The sequence below is a fragment of the Piliocolobus tephrosceles genome, chromosome 21 (assembly GCF_002776525.5).
Source record: "Piliocolobus tephrosceles isolate RC106 chromosome 21, ASM277652v3, whole genome shotgun sequence".
In the NCBI taxonomy this organism is placed as follows: Eukaryota; Metazoa; Chordata; class Mammalia; order Primates; family Cercopithecidae; genus Piliocolobus; species Piliocolobus tephrosceles.
Window position 1 is genome coordinate 11345321 of NC_045454.1, and position 14053 is coordinate 11359373.

The 14053-nt window shown below is 50.5% G+C and overlaps 1 protein-coding gene across 2 annotated transcripts in view; it reads left to right on the forward strand.

The window, feature by feature from the left end:
* The window catches only part of PRKD2 (protein kinase D2), a 48241-nt gene extending 41965 nt beyond the window's left edge, over positions 1–6276 (forward strand). For both annotated transcript variants that reach the window (XM_023182227.1, XM_023182226.1), the window contains exons 17-19: positions 1896–2163; positions 5496–5581; positions 5857–6276. In XM_023182227.1, the coding sequence (XP_023037995.1) occupies positions 1896–2163; positions 5496–5581; positions 5857–6069 (567 nt within the window). In that variant the 3' untranslated portion in view covers positions 6070–6276. The remainder of the gene's footprint in view (positions 1–1895; positions 2164–5495; positions 5582–5856) is intronic.
* The last annotated feature ends 7777 nt before the right edge of the window (positions 6277–14053 follow it).

The window sequence follows — 14053 nt, forward strand, 5'->3', positions numbered from 1 at the left end:
ATGTAGAGGCCGGGCGTGGTGGCTCAAGCCTGTAATCCCAGCACTTTGGGAGGCCGAGACGGGCGGATCACGAGGTCAGGAGATTGAGACCATCCTGGCTAACATGGTGAAACCCCGTCTCTACTAAAAAAATACAAAAAACTAGCCGGGCGTGGTGGCAGGCGCCTGTAGTCCCAGCTGCTTGGGAGGCTGAGGCGAGACAATGGCGTAAACCCGGGAGGCGGAGCTTGCAGCTCACTGAGATCCAGCCACTGCACTCCAGCCTGGGCGACAGAGCGAGACTCCATCTCAAAAAACAAAAAAAAGATCTGTAGAAAGGGCAGAGGACCTTAGGAAAGGGTGGCTGTCCACATAGAGATTCAGCTCAAGGGTTGGCACGTGACTGGTTTCAAAGGTGACAGAGGCTTCGGGCTTCAAGGATTTGGGGCTCTATCCTGCAGGCAACAGTGAGCCGAGGAAGGGTTTTGAACAGGGAAGGGACAATACATGAACAGAGCGGGGAACCGAAGCTGAGACTGGTAGGCAGCAGAGCAAGACCTTGAACCCAGGTCTTGCTGGCTCTAAAGCCTGTCCACGACCTTAGACTGCAGCCATTAACAATGAGGGAACGGGGCCAGGCGTGGTGGCTCATACCTGTAATCCCAGCACTTTGGGAGGCCAAGGCGGGCGGAACACCTGAGGTCAGGAATTGGGGACCAGCCTAGCTGATATGGCAAAACGTCTTCTCTACTAAAAATATAAAAATTGGCCAAGCATGGTGGTAGGTTCCTGTGATCCCAGCTATTTGGGAGGCTGAGGCAGGAGAATTGCTTGAACCCGGGAGGCAGAGGTTGCAGTGAGCCAAGATCACGCTACTGCACTCCAGCCTGGGCGACAGAGCGAGACTCCATCTCAAAAAAATAAACAAATAAAACAATGAGGGAAAGGTAGGCATACACCGTACTGTCTGCCGGCTACCGCAGTCAGCACCCGCTCCTACCTAATCCCCAGGAAAGCCTGAGAGGAGGCTGCTATCAACAGCCCCTCAGTACAGATGACAAAATCAAGGCCTGGAGAAATTAGGTCCTTGACCTGAGATCACCGAGGCTCATTCTGTGCTAGACGCTGCTCCTAACAGGTTGCATATATATTTCTCTTTCAATCTAAATAAGCACCCTTTAAGGTAGGGACTATTAAGATCTCCATTATGTTTCATGTTTGTTTGTTTTTTGAGACGGAGTCGCTGTCTCTCACCCAGGCTGGAGTGCAGTGGCACGATCTCGGCTCACTGCAACCTCCACCTCCCAGGTTCAGGCGATTCTTCTGCCTCAGCCTCCCAGGTAGCTGGGACCACAGGTGTCTGCCACTACGCCTGGCTAATTTTTGTATTTTTAGTAGAGACGGGGTTTCACTATGTTGGCCAGGCAGGTCTCGAACTGCTGACCTCAAATGATCCATCTTCCTTGGCCTCCCAAAGTGCTGGGATTGCAGGCATGAGCCACCACGCCCCAATCATGTATATTTTAAGGCTATTAAAAAAAAAAAAAAAGATCTGCATTATTCAAAACAGCAAACCATTGGAGGTAGCAGAGGTATAGCAGCAGCTAGCATTTATTGTGCACCAACTGCATGCCAAATATCGTCCTGTGGGCTTTGGATGGTTTAACTCACTAACCATCATGGCAGTCCTCTGAGATAGGCGCTCTTCTGCTCATATTCTTCCTATAGATGGGGAAACTGAGGCATGGAGAGGGGAAAGTCACTTGCCCAGGGTTGCTAAGCTAGTGAGCCTGGGAGCCTGGATTCAAACCAGCATTCAGCTTTCTCTGGAATACCATGGGGGGTGGTGTGGTGGGGATGCTAGGGCAGGTGCAGCTCCATCACCCGATAGAACCTCCGCCCCTCGCCCTCTGCAGGTGAAGCTGTGTGACTTTGGCTTTGCGCGCATCATCGGCGAGAAGTCGTTCCGCCGCTCAGTGGTGGGCACGCCGGCCTACCTGGCGCCCGAGGTGCTGCTCAACCAGGGCTATAACCGCTCGCTGGACATGTGGTCGGTGGGCGTGATCATGTACGTCAGCCTCAGCGGCACGTTCCCTTTCAACGAGGACGAGGACATCAATGACCAAATCCAGAACGCTGCCTTCATGTACCCGGCCAGCCCCTGGAGCCTCATCTCAGCTGGAGGTGCCTGGGGCCCGCCTACCCCTTGGGTGGGTGGGTTGTGGGGTGGGGCTGGAGGAGTAGGCGGGGCCATGAGAGGGGGTGGACCCGGAAGCAGCCTGGCACCTTGTGGGTGGAGCCTAGTGGTGGGGCGGGCCTACTGGAGGGGCGTGGCCACAGGACGAGCCGTCCTGTAAACAGTGGGCTGGGACCCAGGCCTAGACTAGGTTACTTGGGCTGGAAACGAAGTGCCCTAAAACCGCTAAGGAGGACACTTGGAGCCTTAGGGGGCTGAGTGAGACTTGACTTGTCTAGGGTGGGACCAGGAGAGGGACTGGACTTGAGGGTGGCAAAGGGCTGGGGTGACCAGGAGAAGGGGCTGAGCCTCTCAAAGCATTGGCTGGGACCTGGAGCCTTTGGGTTTATGACCCCAAAAGGGTAAGCCCTGCAAAAAGGAGGCACCAGTGGGTAGGGTTGAGGAACAAGGGCCTGGCTACTTTGCTGGGTACTGGGGCCATGACTTGGGTGAAGATGGGCCTGAAGCCTGGAGTGAGTCCAGTGACCGAGGGGGCCAGTCTAGGGATGTGGCCCTGGAGGGTTTCTGAAGAGGTCCAGTAACAGGGCAGACCCTGAGGCCTAGAAGCTGGGAGGGGATGGGAGCGGGGAGGAGAAGGGAGCCAGGACTGAGGCAGACATTGCGATCTCTGCATTCCTGGGCTTTAGTGTCGTGGCTGGGCCTGATGAGGTGGCACCGGGCCTGGTGACTTGAACCTGCTTGGGAATGGGTCTGTAACTTTCCCTGCGTGGAAAAGTTAAGTCCTAAGGCCTGGAGCTTTGAGGCTGGGTGTGGGATGGCATGTTTAGAGGGCCAGAGGCAAGGCTAAGATACTGGGGTGTGTCAGAAGCCAGGAGAACAAGGGACATGTCTTGGAGCCAGGGAGCTCAGGAAGACAGATGGAGTATGGGAAGGGGTGGATCATTCATTCGTTTATTTATAACCATTTATTCAACAAGTACATTCATGTATTTATAACCCTTGATTCAACATGTTGAGTGCCTACGACGTGCCAGGCATTGACCGTTGCAGCTCTGGGAATACTGTGATGACTTGGACAGGAGGGGTCAGGTGCGGGGGAGCTCCTTGAGTGGTCTGTGAAGAGTGGAAGGGGGAAGAGCCCTGTCTGGGGGGTGTGACTTCATGGAGCAGGTGGGGCAGGGTGATGCGGAGGTTGCTCAGTGCAGAACAAGACAAGGTCTTGGTGATGGTCTAAGAGTACAGGCCCTAAGCAGTGAGAATGTGGATGGACTTGAGTCCTGGAATAATATCGGGGGTGCTCAATACTGGCTTTTTTTTTTTTTTTTTTAGACGGAGTCTTGCTCTCTCGCCCGGGCTGGAGTGCAGTGGTATGATCTTGGCTCACTGTAACCTCCGCCTCCTGGGTTCAAGGGATTCTCCTGCCTCAATCTCCCAAGTAACTGGGATTACAGGCACACACCACCTGCCTGGCTAATTTTTTGTATTTTTAGTAGAGACGTGGTTTCGCCGCGTGAGCCGGGCTGGTCTTGAGCTCCTGACCTCAAGTTATTTGTCCGCCTCAGCCTCCCAAAGTGCTGGGATTGCAGGCAGAAGCCATCACACCCAGCCAACATTGTCTTTTGAGACCCACTCAGAAGTCCCTGAGTAAAAGTGCATCGAGTGTGCACAAGTGAATTTAAGTGTGGTTGCACCTGTGTGAGGATCACAGAATCCTGTGGGTGTTGATGGGAGCAGGGTGCCTGTGTGCACCAAGCCTCTCCTCGGATGGGTTCACACAGTGAAGCCTTGTCCTTCAAGGCTTCCCATCAAGGAGAGAGCCTCAGATGAGTGCTGGCTTGTCTTGAAGCTTGACATTTGCTAGTCCTCTTTTTCACAATGAACAGGCCTTAGTCTCTGAGGCTTCTGCAGGCAATGGTGACTAACTACCATCTGATGACTTTTTTTTTTTTTTTTGAGACGGAGTTTCGCTCTTGTCACCCAGGCTGGAGTGCAGTGGCACGATCTTGGCTCACTGCAACCTCTGCCTCCTGAGTTCAAGCGATTCTTCTGCCTCAGCCTCCCGAGTAGCTGGGATTACAGGCATGCACTACCATGCCTGGTTAATTTTTTGTATTTTTAGTATAGACGGGGTTTCTCCGTATTGGCCAGGCTTGTCTCGAACTCCTGACCTCAGGTGATCCACCCGCCTCGGCCTCCCAAAGTGCTGGGATTACACGTGTGAGCCACCACGCCCAGCCTGATGACATAGATGCTCCCTGATTTACACTGGCATTAGGTAAACCTGATAAACCCATTGTAAATTAAAAATACCATAAGTTGGTCAGGTGCAGTGGCTGAGGGCCGTAATCCCAGCACCTTGGGAGGCCAAGGTAGGCAGATTGCTTCAGCCCAGGAGTTCAAGACCAGCTGGGGCAATGTGTCTCTACAAAAAATACAAAAATTAGCCAACCATAGTGACAGATGCTTGTAGTCCCAGCTACTCGGGAGGCTAAGGCAGGATAATCAATTAAGCTGGGGACGTAGAGGCTTCAGTGAGCATTGATCATGCCACTGCACTTCAACTTGGATAACAATGAGACCCTGTCTCAAAAAAAAAAAAAAAAAAAAAAGGAAATATTGTAAGTTGAAAATCCATTTAGGCCGGGCGCAGTGGCTCTTGCCTATAATCCCAACAATTTGGGAGGCCAAGGCAGGCGGATTGCTTGAGGTCAGGAGTTCGAAACCAGCCTGGCCAACATGGTCGAACCCTGTCTCTACTAAGTAAAGTACAAAAAGTTAGCTGGACATGGTGACACACATCTGTATTCCTAGCTACTCAGGAGGCTGAGGCAGGAGAATCGCATGAACCCGGGAGGCGGAGGTTGCAGTGAGCCAAGATGATGCCACTGCACTCCAGCCTGGGCAACAGAGGGAGACTCCGTCTCAATCAATCAATCAATCAATCAATAAATACATACATACATACACACATACATACATACATACACACATAAATACACACATAAATACATAAATAAATCATGTAATTGTATGTACCTGTGTATGACAAAAAGAAAAAAAATGGTGACATAGGGGAATGGGGGAATTGAAGTAGAGAACAGGTAAAGAGGGAGCTGGTGTGAACATGCGTGGGCAGGAGGAGACAGATTTGTAATGAGGAAATGGGTGGGTGAGTGATTGGCACAGGTGAGGCTTCTGAACCACCTGCGCTAGTGCAGAAGGAAGGTGTCGATGGCAGGCAGGTAGGCCAGGGCGTGCCTATTAGAGGAGGAGTGACCCTCGACCTGCAGGGCTTGACCTGTTTCTCTTTCCTATGCAGCCATTGACCTCATCAACAACCTGCTGCAGGTGAAGATGCGCAAACGCTACAGCGTGGACAAATCTCTCAGCCACCCCTGGTTACAGGTGATGCAGTGGGCAGGGCTGGCCCATTGGCTGGGTTGGAGGAAGGGGTGGAACTAGATCGCTTATTGGCTAGGCAGGTAGTGACGGATGTAGGTTTCCTTGGGTCTGGAATGTGACTAGTCCTCCCATTGACTGGAAGAGGGGGTGAAGCTAAATGTCTACTGGCTGGATGGGCTTCACCTTCATTGGTACCCAGCTCTCAGTGGCAAAGCAGATGGCCTCCAGGCACTGCTCCAATGCAGACCCCAAGCTAACCCCAGTTCTGTTGGGCCCAGGAGTACCAGACGTGGCTGGACCTCCGAGAGCTGGAGGGGAAGATGGGAGAGCGATACATCACGCATGAGAGTGACGACGCGCGCTGGGAGCAGTTTGTGGCCGAGCATCCGCTGCCTGGGTCTGGGCTGCCTGCGGACAGGGATCTCGGTGGGGCGCATCCACCACAGGACCACGACATGCAGGGGCTGGCGGAGCGCATCAGTGTTCTCTGAGGTCCTGTGCCCTCGTCCAGCTGCTGCCCTCCACAGCCGTTCTTCACAGGATCCCAGCAATGAACTGTTCTAGGGCAAGTGGCTTCCTGCCCAAACTGGATGGGACACGTGGGGAGTGGGGTGGGGGGAGTTATTTCCGAGACCCCTCCCTGTTTCCCCAGCAATTAAAACGGACTCATCTCTGGCCCCATGGCCTTGGTCTCAGCACACAGCACTCTTGACTCATTAGTCTGTTGTACCAAGATGGAGTTCATCTGGAAAGAGGACTGCCTGAAAAGAGGAAGGATGGAGGGGGTGGGGAGAGAGGACTGATGGGAGAGGAGTCTTGGAAGGACGACGACCTGGGGTAGAAAATATAGAGGAGGATTGCCAGGAGAGAAGAAGAGAAGGGAGAGGGAGGAGTAATGGAGGAGGAGTTGGAAACTGGGGAGAGATGAAAGGAATGTGACTGGAGGGTAGAGAACTTGGAGAAAAGAAAGTAATCTCATGGTTTGTGATGACTGATTTTTTATTTGGTGGTGGTACTACTAATCACAACTATTAACAATTCAGGCTGGGTGCGGTGGCTCACGCCTGTAATTCCAGCTCTTTAGGAGGCTAAGGCAGGCAGATCCCTTAGATCTCAGGAGTTCGAGACCAGCCTGACCAACATGGTGAAACTCCTTTTCTACAAAGAGTTCAAACATTAGCCAGGTGTGGTAGCTTGCACTTGTGGTCCCAGCTACTTGGGACGTTGAGGCTGGAGGATCGCTTGACCCCAGGAAGCAGAGATTGCAGTGAGCCAAGATCACACCACTGCACTCTAGCCTGGGCAAGAGAGTGAGACCCTGTCTCAAAAATAAAATAAATAAAGTGCAGTTAGCCCAAGTCTGATCCATACTAGAAAACTGATAAGCAACATTTAGTATTTTATTTTATATTGATGTGATGACTTCTCTATATACGAAATATATAGAGAAGAATATATTAATTCATTTGTCTCACTGAGCTGGGTGATGCTAGGGACACAGTGGTGACTGAGACAGGGTCTCACTCTCTGCCCTTCATGGGGTTCACCATCCAGTGGAGAGACTTACCTGCCCCATGGAAAGTGATGACCCAGAATGGGAAGGGCTGGACTGGGGGAGTTTGGGAGGCTTGGGCAGCCTAGAATGAGCTCAGGGGTCAGAGAGGGTGGGTAGTCGGAGGGGACCTCTTAAGCTTCATCTTGGCGTTGAAAGACTGAAGGCAGAGGGAACGAACTGGAGGGAACACGTATCCACCTCTCTCTACCTTTGACTGCAGCCCTCCAGCTCCCCAGTTCTCCAATAACACCCCAACACATGGTCCTCCACCTTCCACAGCTGAAGGCGAACGATTCCGAACATACACCTGAACAAGTTTTCTTCAGACTTTCAGCACGCTCTGACTTACGTGCTGCAAAGACCTACCTGAAAGCTGGGCATGGTGGCAGGTGACTGTATTCCCAGCTGCTTAAGAGGCTGAGGTGGGAGGATCGCCGGAGTCTAGGAGTTCGAGTCCAGTTTGGGCAACAGAGCCTAAAAAAAAAAAACCAGGACAACAGGAAAGAATTCAGCAGCCAATTTAGGCTAATACTGGGAGCTTACTCTGGGATTTTCCAATTTGATTTGTATCAACTTGTCCATCTGATGGTTCCAGAGCTGCAACTTTTCTTTTTTTTTTTTTTTTTCTGAGGCAGGGTCCCTGTTGCCCAGGCTGCTATGCCTCAGTGGTTCATTGAAACCCCTAGTTACTTTTTTTTCCAATCCTGAATGCTAATTTGAAGGATTTGGTTTTCTCCTATAATTCCATTCTAATGCCATGCATAGATGATATCCTGTGTGGTCGGTTCATTCCAGCAGCTCGCTCGCTCGCTCGCTCACTCACTCACACTCCACACGTGCCCCAAGTTTCTGCAGTTATACAGGAAGTAGGAAAAACAAATAAAAATCTGCCCCAAGCCCTTGCTCATAAACGACAGGCTCATGTCAGTAATCCCAGCACTTCGGGAGGCCAAGGTGGGAGGATCGCTTGAGCCCAGGAGTTCGAGACTAGCCTGGGTAACATAGGGAGACCCCATCTCTACAAAAATAAAAAATAAAAAACTTAGTGTGGTGATGCACACTTCTAGTCCCAGCTACTTGGGAGGCTGAGGTGGGAGGATTGTTTCAGCCTGACAGGTTGAGGCTGCAGTGAGCTGAGACTGCACCACAGCACTCCACCTGGGCAACAGAGCAAGACCCTGTCTCAAAAAATAATGAGTGTCTAGGACAAATTATAACTACGTAATTCATAAGTACAAGATTTAGGGCACGACCTTGCCCTTGAAGGCAAAACCTTATCCACACAGCATGCATCTATACCATTATTTATTTTGTTTTATCCAAGACTAAAAGGCAACTCCAATGGTTTCTGGGCCGGTCATGGGTTGAATTTTGTCTCTCTAGTACCTCAGAATATGACCCTACTTGGAAATAGGGTCATTCCTACTTGGAAATAGGGTCATTGCAGATGTAATCAGTTAAAAGGAGGTCATACTGGAGTAGGGTGCACCCCTAATGCAACATGACTGGTGTCTTTTTTTTGTTGTTTTTTGAGATGGAGTTTTGCTCTTGTTGCCCAGGCTGGAGTGCGGTGGCACGATCTCAGCTCACTGCAAATCCCGCCTCCTGGGTTCAAGCGATTCTCCTGCCTCAGCCTCCCAAGTAGCTGGATTACAGGCATATGCCACCATGCCCAGCTAATTTTGTATTTTTAGTAGAGACGGGATTTCTCCATTTGGTCAGGCTGGTCTCAAACTCCCGACCTCAGGTGATCCACTCGCCTTGGCCTCCCAAAGTGCTGGGATTATAGGTGTGAGCCACCGCACCTGGCCGACTGGTGTCTTTATGAGAAGGTAGCCACGTAAGACACAGGGAGAAGCATGTGATGATGAAGGCAGAGCTTGGAATGACGCAGCCACAAGCCAAAGAATGTTAGAGATCGCCATGAGCCACCAGAAGCTGGGAAGAGGCAAGGAAGGATTGCCTGGGGAATTGGGGAATTGGAGCACCCTAACATGCCTTTGTTTTTTTTTTTTTTTTTTTTTTTTTTGAGACAGGATCTTGCTGTCTCACTCAGGCTGGAGTGTAGTAGCATGATCATAGCTCACTGCAGCCTCAAACTCCCGGGCTCAAACAATCCTCTTGCTTCAGCCTCCCTACTAGCTGGAACTATAGGCATGCACTACCACACCTGGCTGTTTTTTCCTTTCTTTCCTTTTTTTTTTTTGTAGAGATGTGTTGCCCAGGCCGGTCTCAAAGTCCTGGCCTCCAGCGATCCTCCCCTCTCGGCCTCCCAAAGCTTTGGGATTACAGATGTGAGCCACTGTGTCTGGCCTGGCCTCTGCTTCTATATTTACATATTTCTCTGACTCTAACGATCCTGTCTCCATCTTATAAGGAACCCTGTGATGATATTGGATCCACCGGGATAATCCAAGATAAATCTCCCTATCTCAAGATTCTTAATCACAAAAAGTTCCTTTTTCCATAAAAGGTGCTATATTCACAGGTTCCAGGGATAAAGATGTAGACATCTTTGGGGGGCCATTACTCTTCCTACCAGAGCACACATCAGTAATCTTCTTATGAAATAATCACTCAAAGACTCACAAGGATTCTACTCCTATTGGGCCCTTGAGGACTCTAATCTATTACAATCGACATTCTCAGATATTATCAAGGACTAAGTACACACATGCTTGTCACTAACAGGTGCAAGCTGCCTTCCCTCCAAATACTCCACCACAGCCTCTTCATAATTTCCAAACAGGGAATTTAGTCCTCCGGAAAAGACATCGCAGGAAAACTAACCTTGAACTCAGATGGGATGGACCTTACCCTATTGTCCTGCCTTGGGTTCACATCTCAGAGATGAAGAGATATAAGACCTGTGCTGAATGGGAATCCACTCCCATTAGAGACCTCAGAGGGAGGCTCGCTCAAGGGCCCTGGAAGCGGACGAGGCTGCAACTGTAGACAGCTCTCCCAAGAACCTTGGGTCAAGTAGATGACATCGTGAGACAGCCTCCTCCCCGAATCAGAAACTCCAGGATTCCCTCCCACACACACTGTTTTAGAGACAAGGTCTCACCATGTTGCCCAGGTTGTCCTTGAACTCATGAGCTCACACAATCCTCCTGCCTCTGTCTCCTGGGTACTACAGGTGCATGTCACAGAGCCTGGCTATGATTCTCCATTTTAATACCCACACTCTGGTCCTCCCGTGCCTGCTTCTCATCTTGTGACTTTTGCCTTTCATTTGTGTTCTCTCTCTTTTATTTTATTTTGTTGAGATAGAGCCTCCCTCTGTTGCCCAGGCTGGAATGCAGTGGCATGATCTCAGCTCACTGCACCCTCCGCCTCCCAGGTTCAAGCAATTCTCCTGCCTCAGCCTCCCAAGTAGCTGGGATTACAGGCATGCACCACCACACCCAGCTAATTTTTTGTATTTTTAGTAGAGACGGGGTTTCGCCATGTTGGCCAGGCTGGTCTTGAACTCCTGACCTCAAATGATCCACCTGCCTCTGCCTCCCAAAGTGCTGGGATTACAGGCATGAGCCACCGCATCCAGCCTCATTTGGATTCTCTTTAACTGATCTTTGATTACATGCCTCTCAGATCACAATTCTCCTGCTTTAACTTCTGTCTCTTCCCAAAGGACGCATCTCACCTCCCTATTCTACCTTCCAGCCTGCAAGATCCACAATGCCCCTGGCTAAATTTTGCAGAAGTGTTTACTCAGTCTTAACAACTGCAATTAGGATTGTCAATTTCATTCCCCTTTCCCAACACAAATCACTTCTCCCAGGGCCCCATCCCCTTCACTCACATCACCAAAGCCTTTGGATGGAGCACTGTGCCCCACACGCCTTCCTCAAAGGCCTCTCCCAACGCACCACTCGGTTTTCATGGGAACCTCTTCCTATCCCTACCGTCTACAAATCAAGGTCTATGAGCTTCTGCAACTTCATTGACAGCCCCTTCATGGGACTCAGTCTCTGTAATCACACTTTTTTTTTAAAGTTTGGGTCTTGCTCTGTCATCCAGGCTGGAGTGCAATGGTGCAATCATGGCTTACTGCAGCCTCAGCCTCCCAGGCTCAAGTGATCCTCCTGCCTCAGCCTCCTGAGTAGCTCAGACTACAGGTACATGCCACCATATCCAGTTTGTGTGCCATGTTTGGAAGCAACTGTTGCTTGTTGATTCTCCAGAAATCTTTCTTTCTCTCTCTCTCTTTTTTTTTTTTGAGACGGATTCTCCCTCTGTCACCCAGGCTGGAGTGCAGTGGCATGATCTCGGCTCACTGCAACCTCCGCCTCCTGGGTTCAAATGAGTCTCTTGCCTCTGCTTCCTGTGTAGCTGGGATTACAGGTGTGTGCAATCACGCCTGGCTAATTTTTGTATTTTTAGTACAGATGGGGTTTTGCCATGTTGGCCAGGCTAATCTTGAACTCCTGACCTCAGGTGATCCGCCCACCTCGGCCTCCCAAAGTGCTGGGATTACGACGTGAGCCACTGCGCCTGGCTGATTCTCCAGAAATCTTTTGGCATCGTCATTAATAAAAGCATCAAGAAGTCAAAAAGGAAATCTTCAGAATTGCTACAGCTCTTTGGACTCCAGTAACCAAGGATGTCTGTTCACCTCCTTGGAATCCTCCCACCATCTGCTGCTCTCTGGTCTCACACCTTCATTTTTTTTTCTCTCTTATTCTCTTTTTAGTTTTCTTCTTAGGAATATCCATCTTCAAATGCCTGGTGACCAGAACCCTAAATCAGCTCCAGATTCAACATTGTACTCGGCAAATGACTCAACTGATCTTGTCCATACAGCAGGGATGAAAAACTAATACTGATGTCATTCCCCAGACACTTTTTTTTTTTTTTGAGACGGAGTCTTGCTCTGTCTCCCAGGCTGGAGTGCAGTGGCGGGATCTCAGCTCACTGCAAGCTCCGCCTCCCGGGTTTACGCCATTCTCCTGCCTCAGCCTCCGGAGTAGCTGGGACTACAGGCGCCCGCCACCTCGCCCGGCTAGTTTTTTGTATTTTTTAGTAGAGACAGGGTTTCACCAGGTTAGCCAGGATGGTCTCGATCTCCTGACCTCGTGATCCGCCCGTCTCCGCCGCCCAAAGTGCTGGGATTACAGGCTTGAGCCACCGCGCCCGGCCCATTCCCCAGACACTTATCAATCCTTGATTGTCTCCCTATTGTTGAAAAATTAGGGCAGTGTAAGAGAACCCCCCCCCCCTTTTTTTGAGACAGAGTCTGGCTGTATCTCCCAGGCTGGAGTGTATTGATATGATCTCGGCTCACTGCAACCTCCACCTCCTGGGTTCAAACGATTCTCTCGCTTCAGCCTCCCCAGTAGCTGGGATTACAGGCGCCCACCACCATGCCTGGCTAATTTTTGTATTTTTAGTAGAGATGGGGTTTCACCGTGTTGCCCAGGCTGGTCTTGAACTCCTGATCTCAGGTGATCTACCTGCCTCGGCCTCCCAATGTGCTGTGAGCCACCACGCCTGGCCTGCGACTTTTTTTTTTTTTTTTTTGAGACAAGATCTCACTGTCACCCAGGCTGGATTGCAGTGGTGTGATCATGGCTCTCTGAAACCTCTGCCCTCCCAGGCTCAAGTGATCCTTCCGCCTCAGCTTCCCAAGTAGCTGGGGTTACAGGCATGCACCAGCACACCCGACTAATTTTCTATTTTGAACAAGAGGAAGACTGAATAAAGGTTGTCTCTACCAAATTTTAAGACATTTTTTCCCCCTGAAACTTACTAGATTAGTTTTTAAACGTATTTATCAAACCCTTCCGTGGCTGTTGATCCATGGAAGTCATTGCTCCAAGTACCTGATACATTTCATTTAATCCTCAGGACAACTCTATGAGGCAGCCAGTATTATGATCCCGTGATCAGATGAAGAAACGGTGGCACAGAGAAGTTAAGTTTTCCAAGGTCACACAGTTGTAAAGTGACAGATCTGTGACTCACCCCGAGGAAGTCTGGCTCCCGGAGACTTTGCTGTCTGTCGCCACTATCAATTTCTCTCCATCTCCCCACCAGACGGTCAATTCGTGCACGCGGAATCATAAAAGAGGGAATTTCTCCTATGATCTTCTGGGCCTTGGCTTTTAGGGAGCCAAGGTCTGTCTGAGAGATGAATGTGAATATTAGAGCTAGGTCTTGGAAGTTGGTAGAAGCAGGCTCGGCGTAGTGACACAGGTTGGCCGCCTGAGGGTGCCCCAGTCCTGCTCGCGGAGCCTGGAGACAGCGGGAAGCCTTGGAAACGAATGTCAGGCTCAGACTCCTAGGACCAGAGAACGTTGAGAATAGAGCATCATAGAAGGCTGAGAACAAAGCCCCTTAGAACGTAGAACAAAGGCCCCTGGGATGGAAGAACGATGAGCACACAACCTCCTAGCACCTGGGAGACAAAAGCTGCTTAGACTCTCTTCTGGTCAGAGCATAGAATCTTCCACCCAGGGTCTTATAATTCCAGAATTTGGAATGCAATGGATCTCAGACTCTTAGCAGCAAGACCGGCTACATATTTGGCCTAGTGCAAAGTGAAAATAAGGGGCCCCATGCTCAAAAACTAAAAATTTCAAGACAGCAATTGCAGAACATTCAACCAAGCGCGAAGACCCTTCTAAGCGGATTCCAAGCCGGTGAAGCCGGCCCTACGTAGAAACAATTTTATCGGAGGACGTCCGTCTGGTTTTACAGCTGAGTGTCTGGGAAGGCTTCTTGGAAGAGGAGGCGAAGTCAGGGCTCGACCCCCTAACCCTTTTCTCCCCCTGCGCAGCCTCAGAAGCTGAAGGCTGGGCGGGGTGGAAGGGTAGGAGCAGCTGCCAAACTGTCACGTGGACCCATTCCCTATTTATAGATCACCCGTCCCCTCGCGCCGGACAGTCCAATGGTAGCCAGAGCTCGCCCGCAAA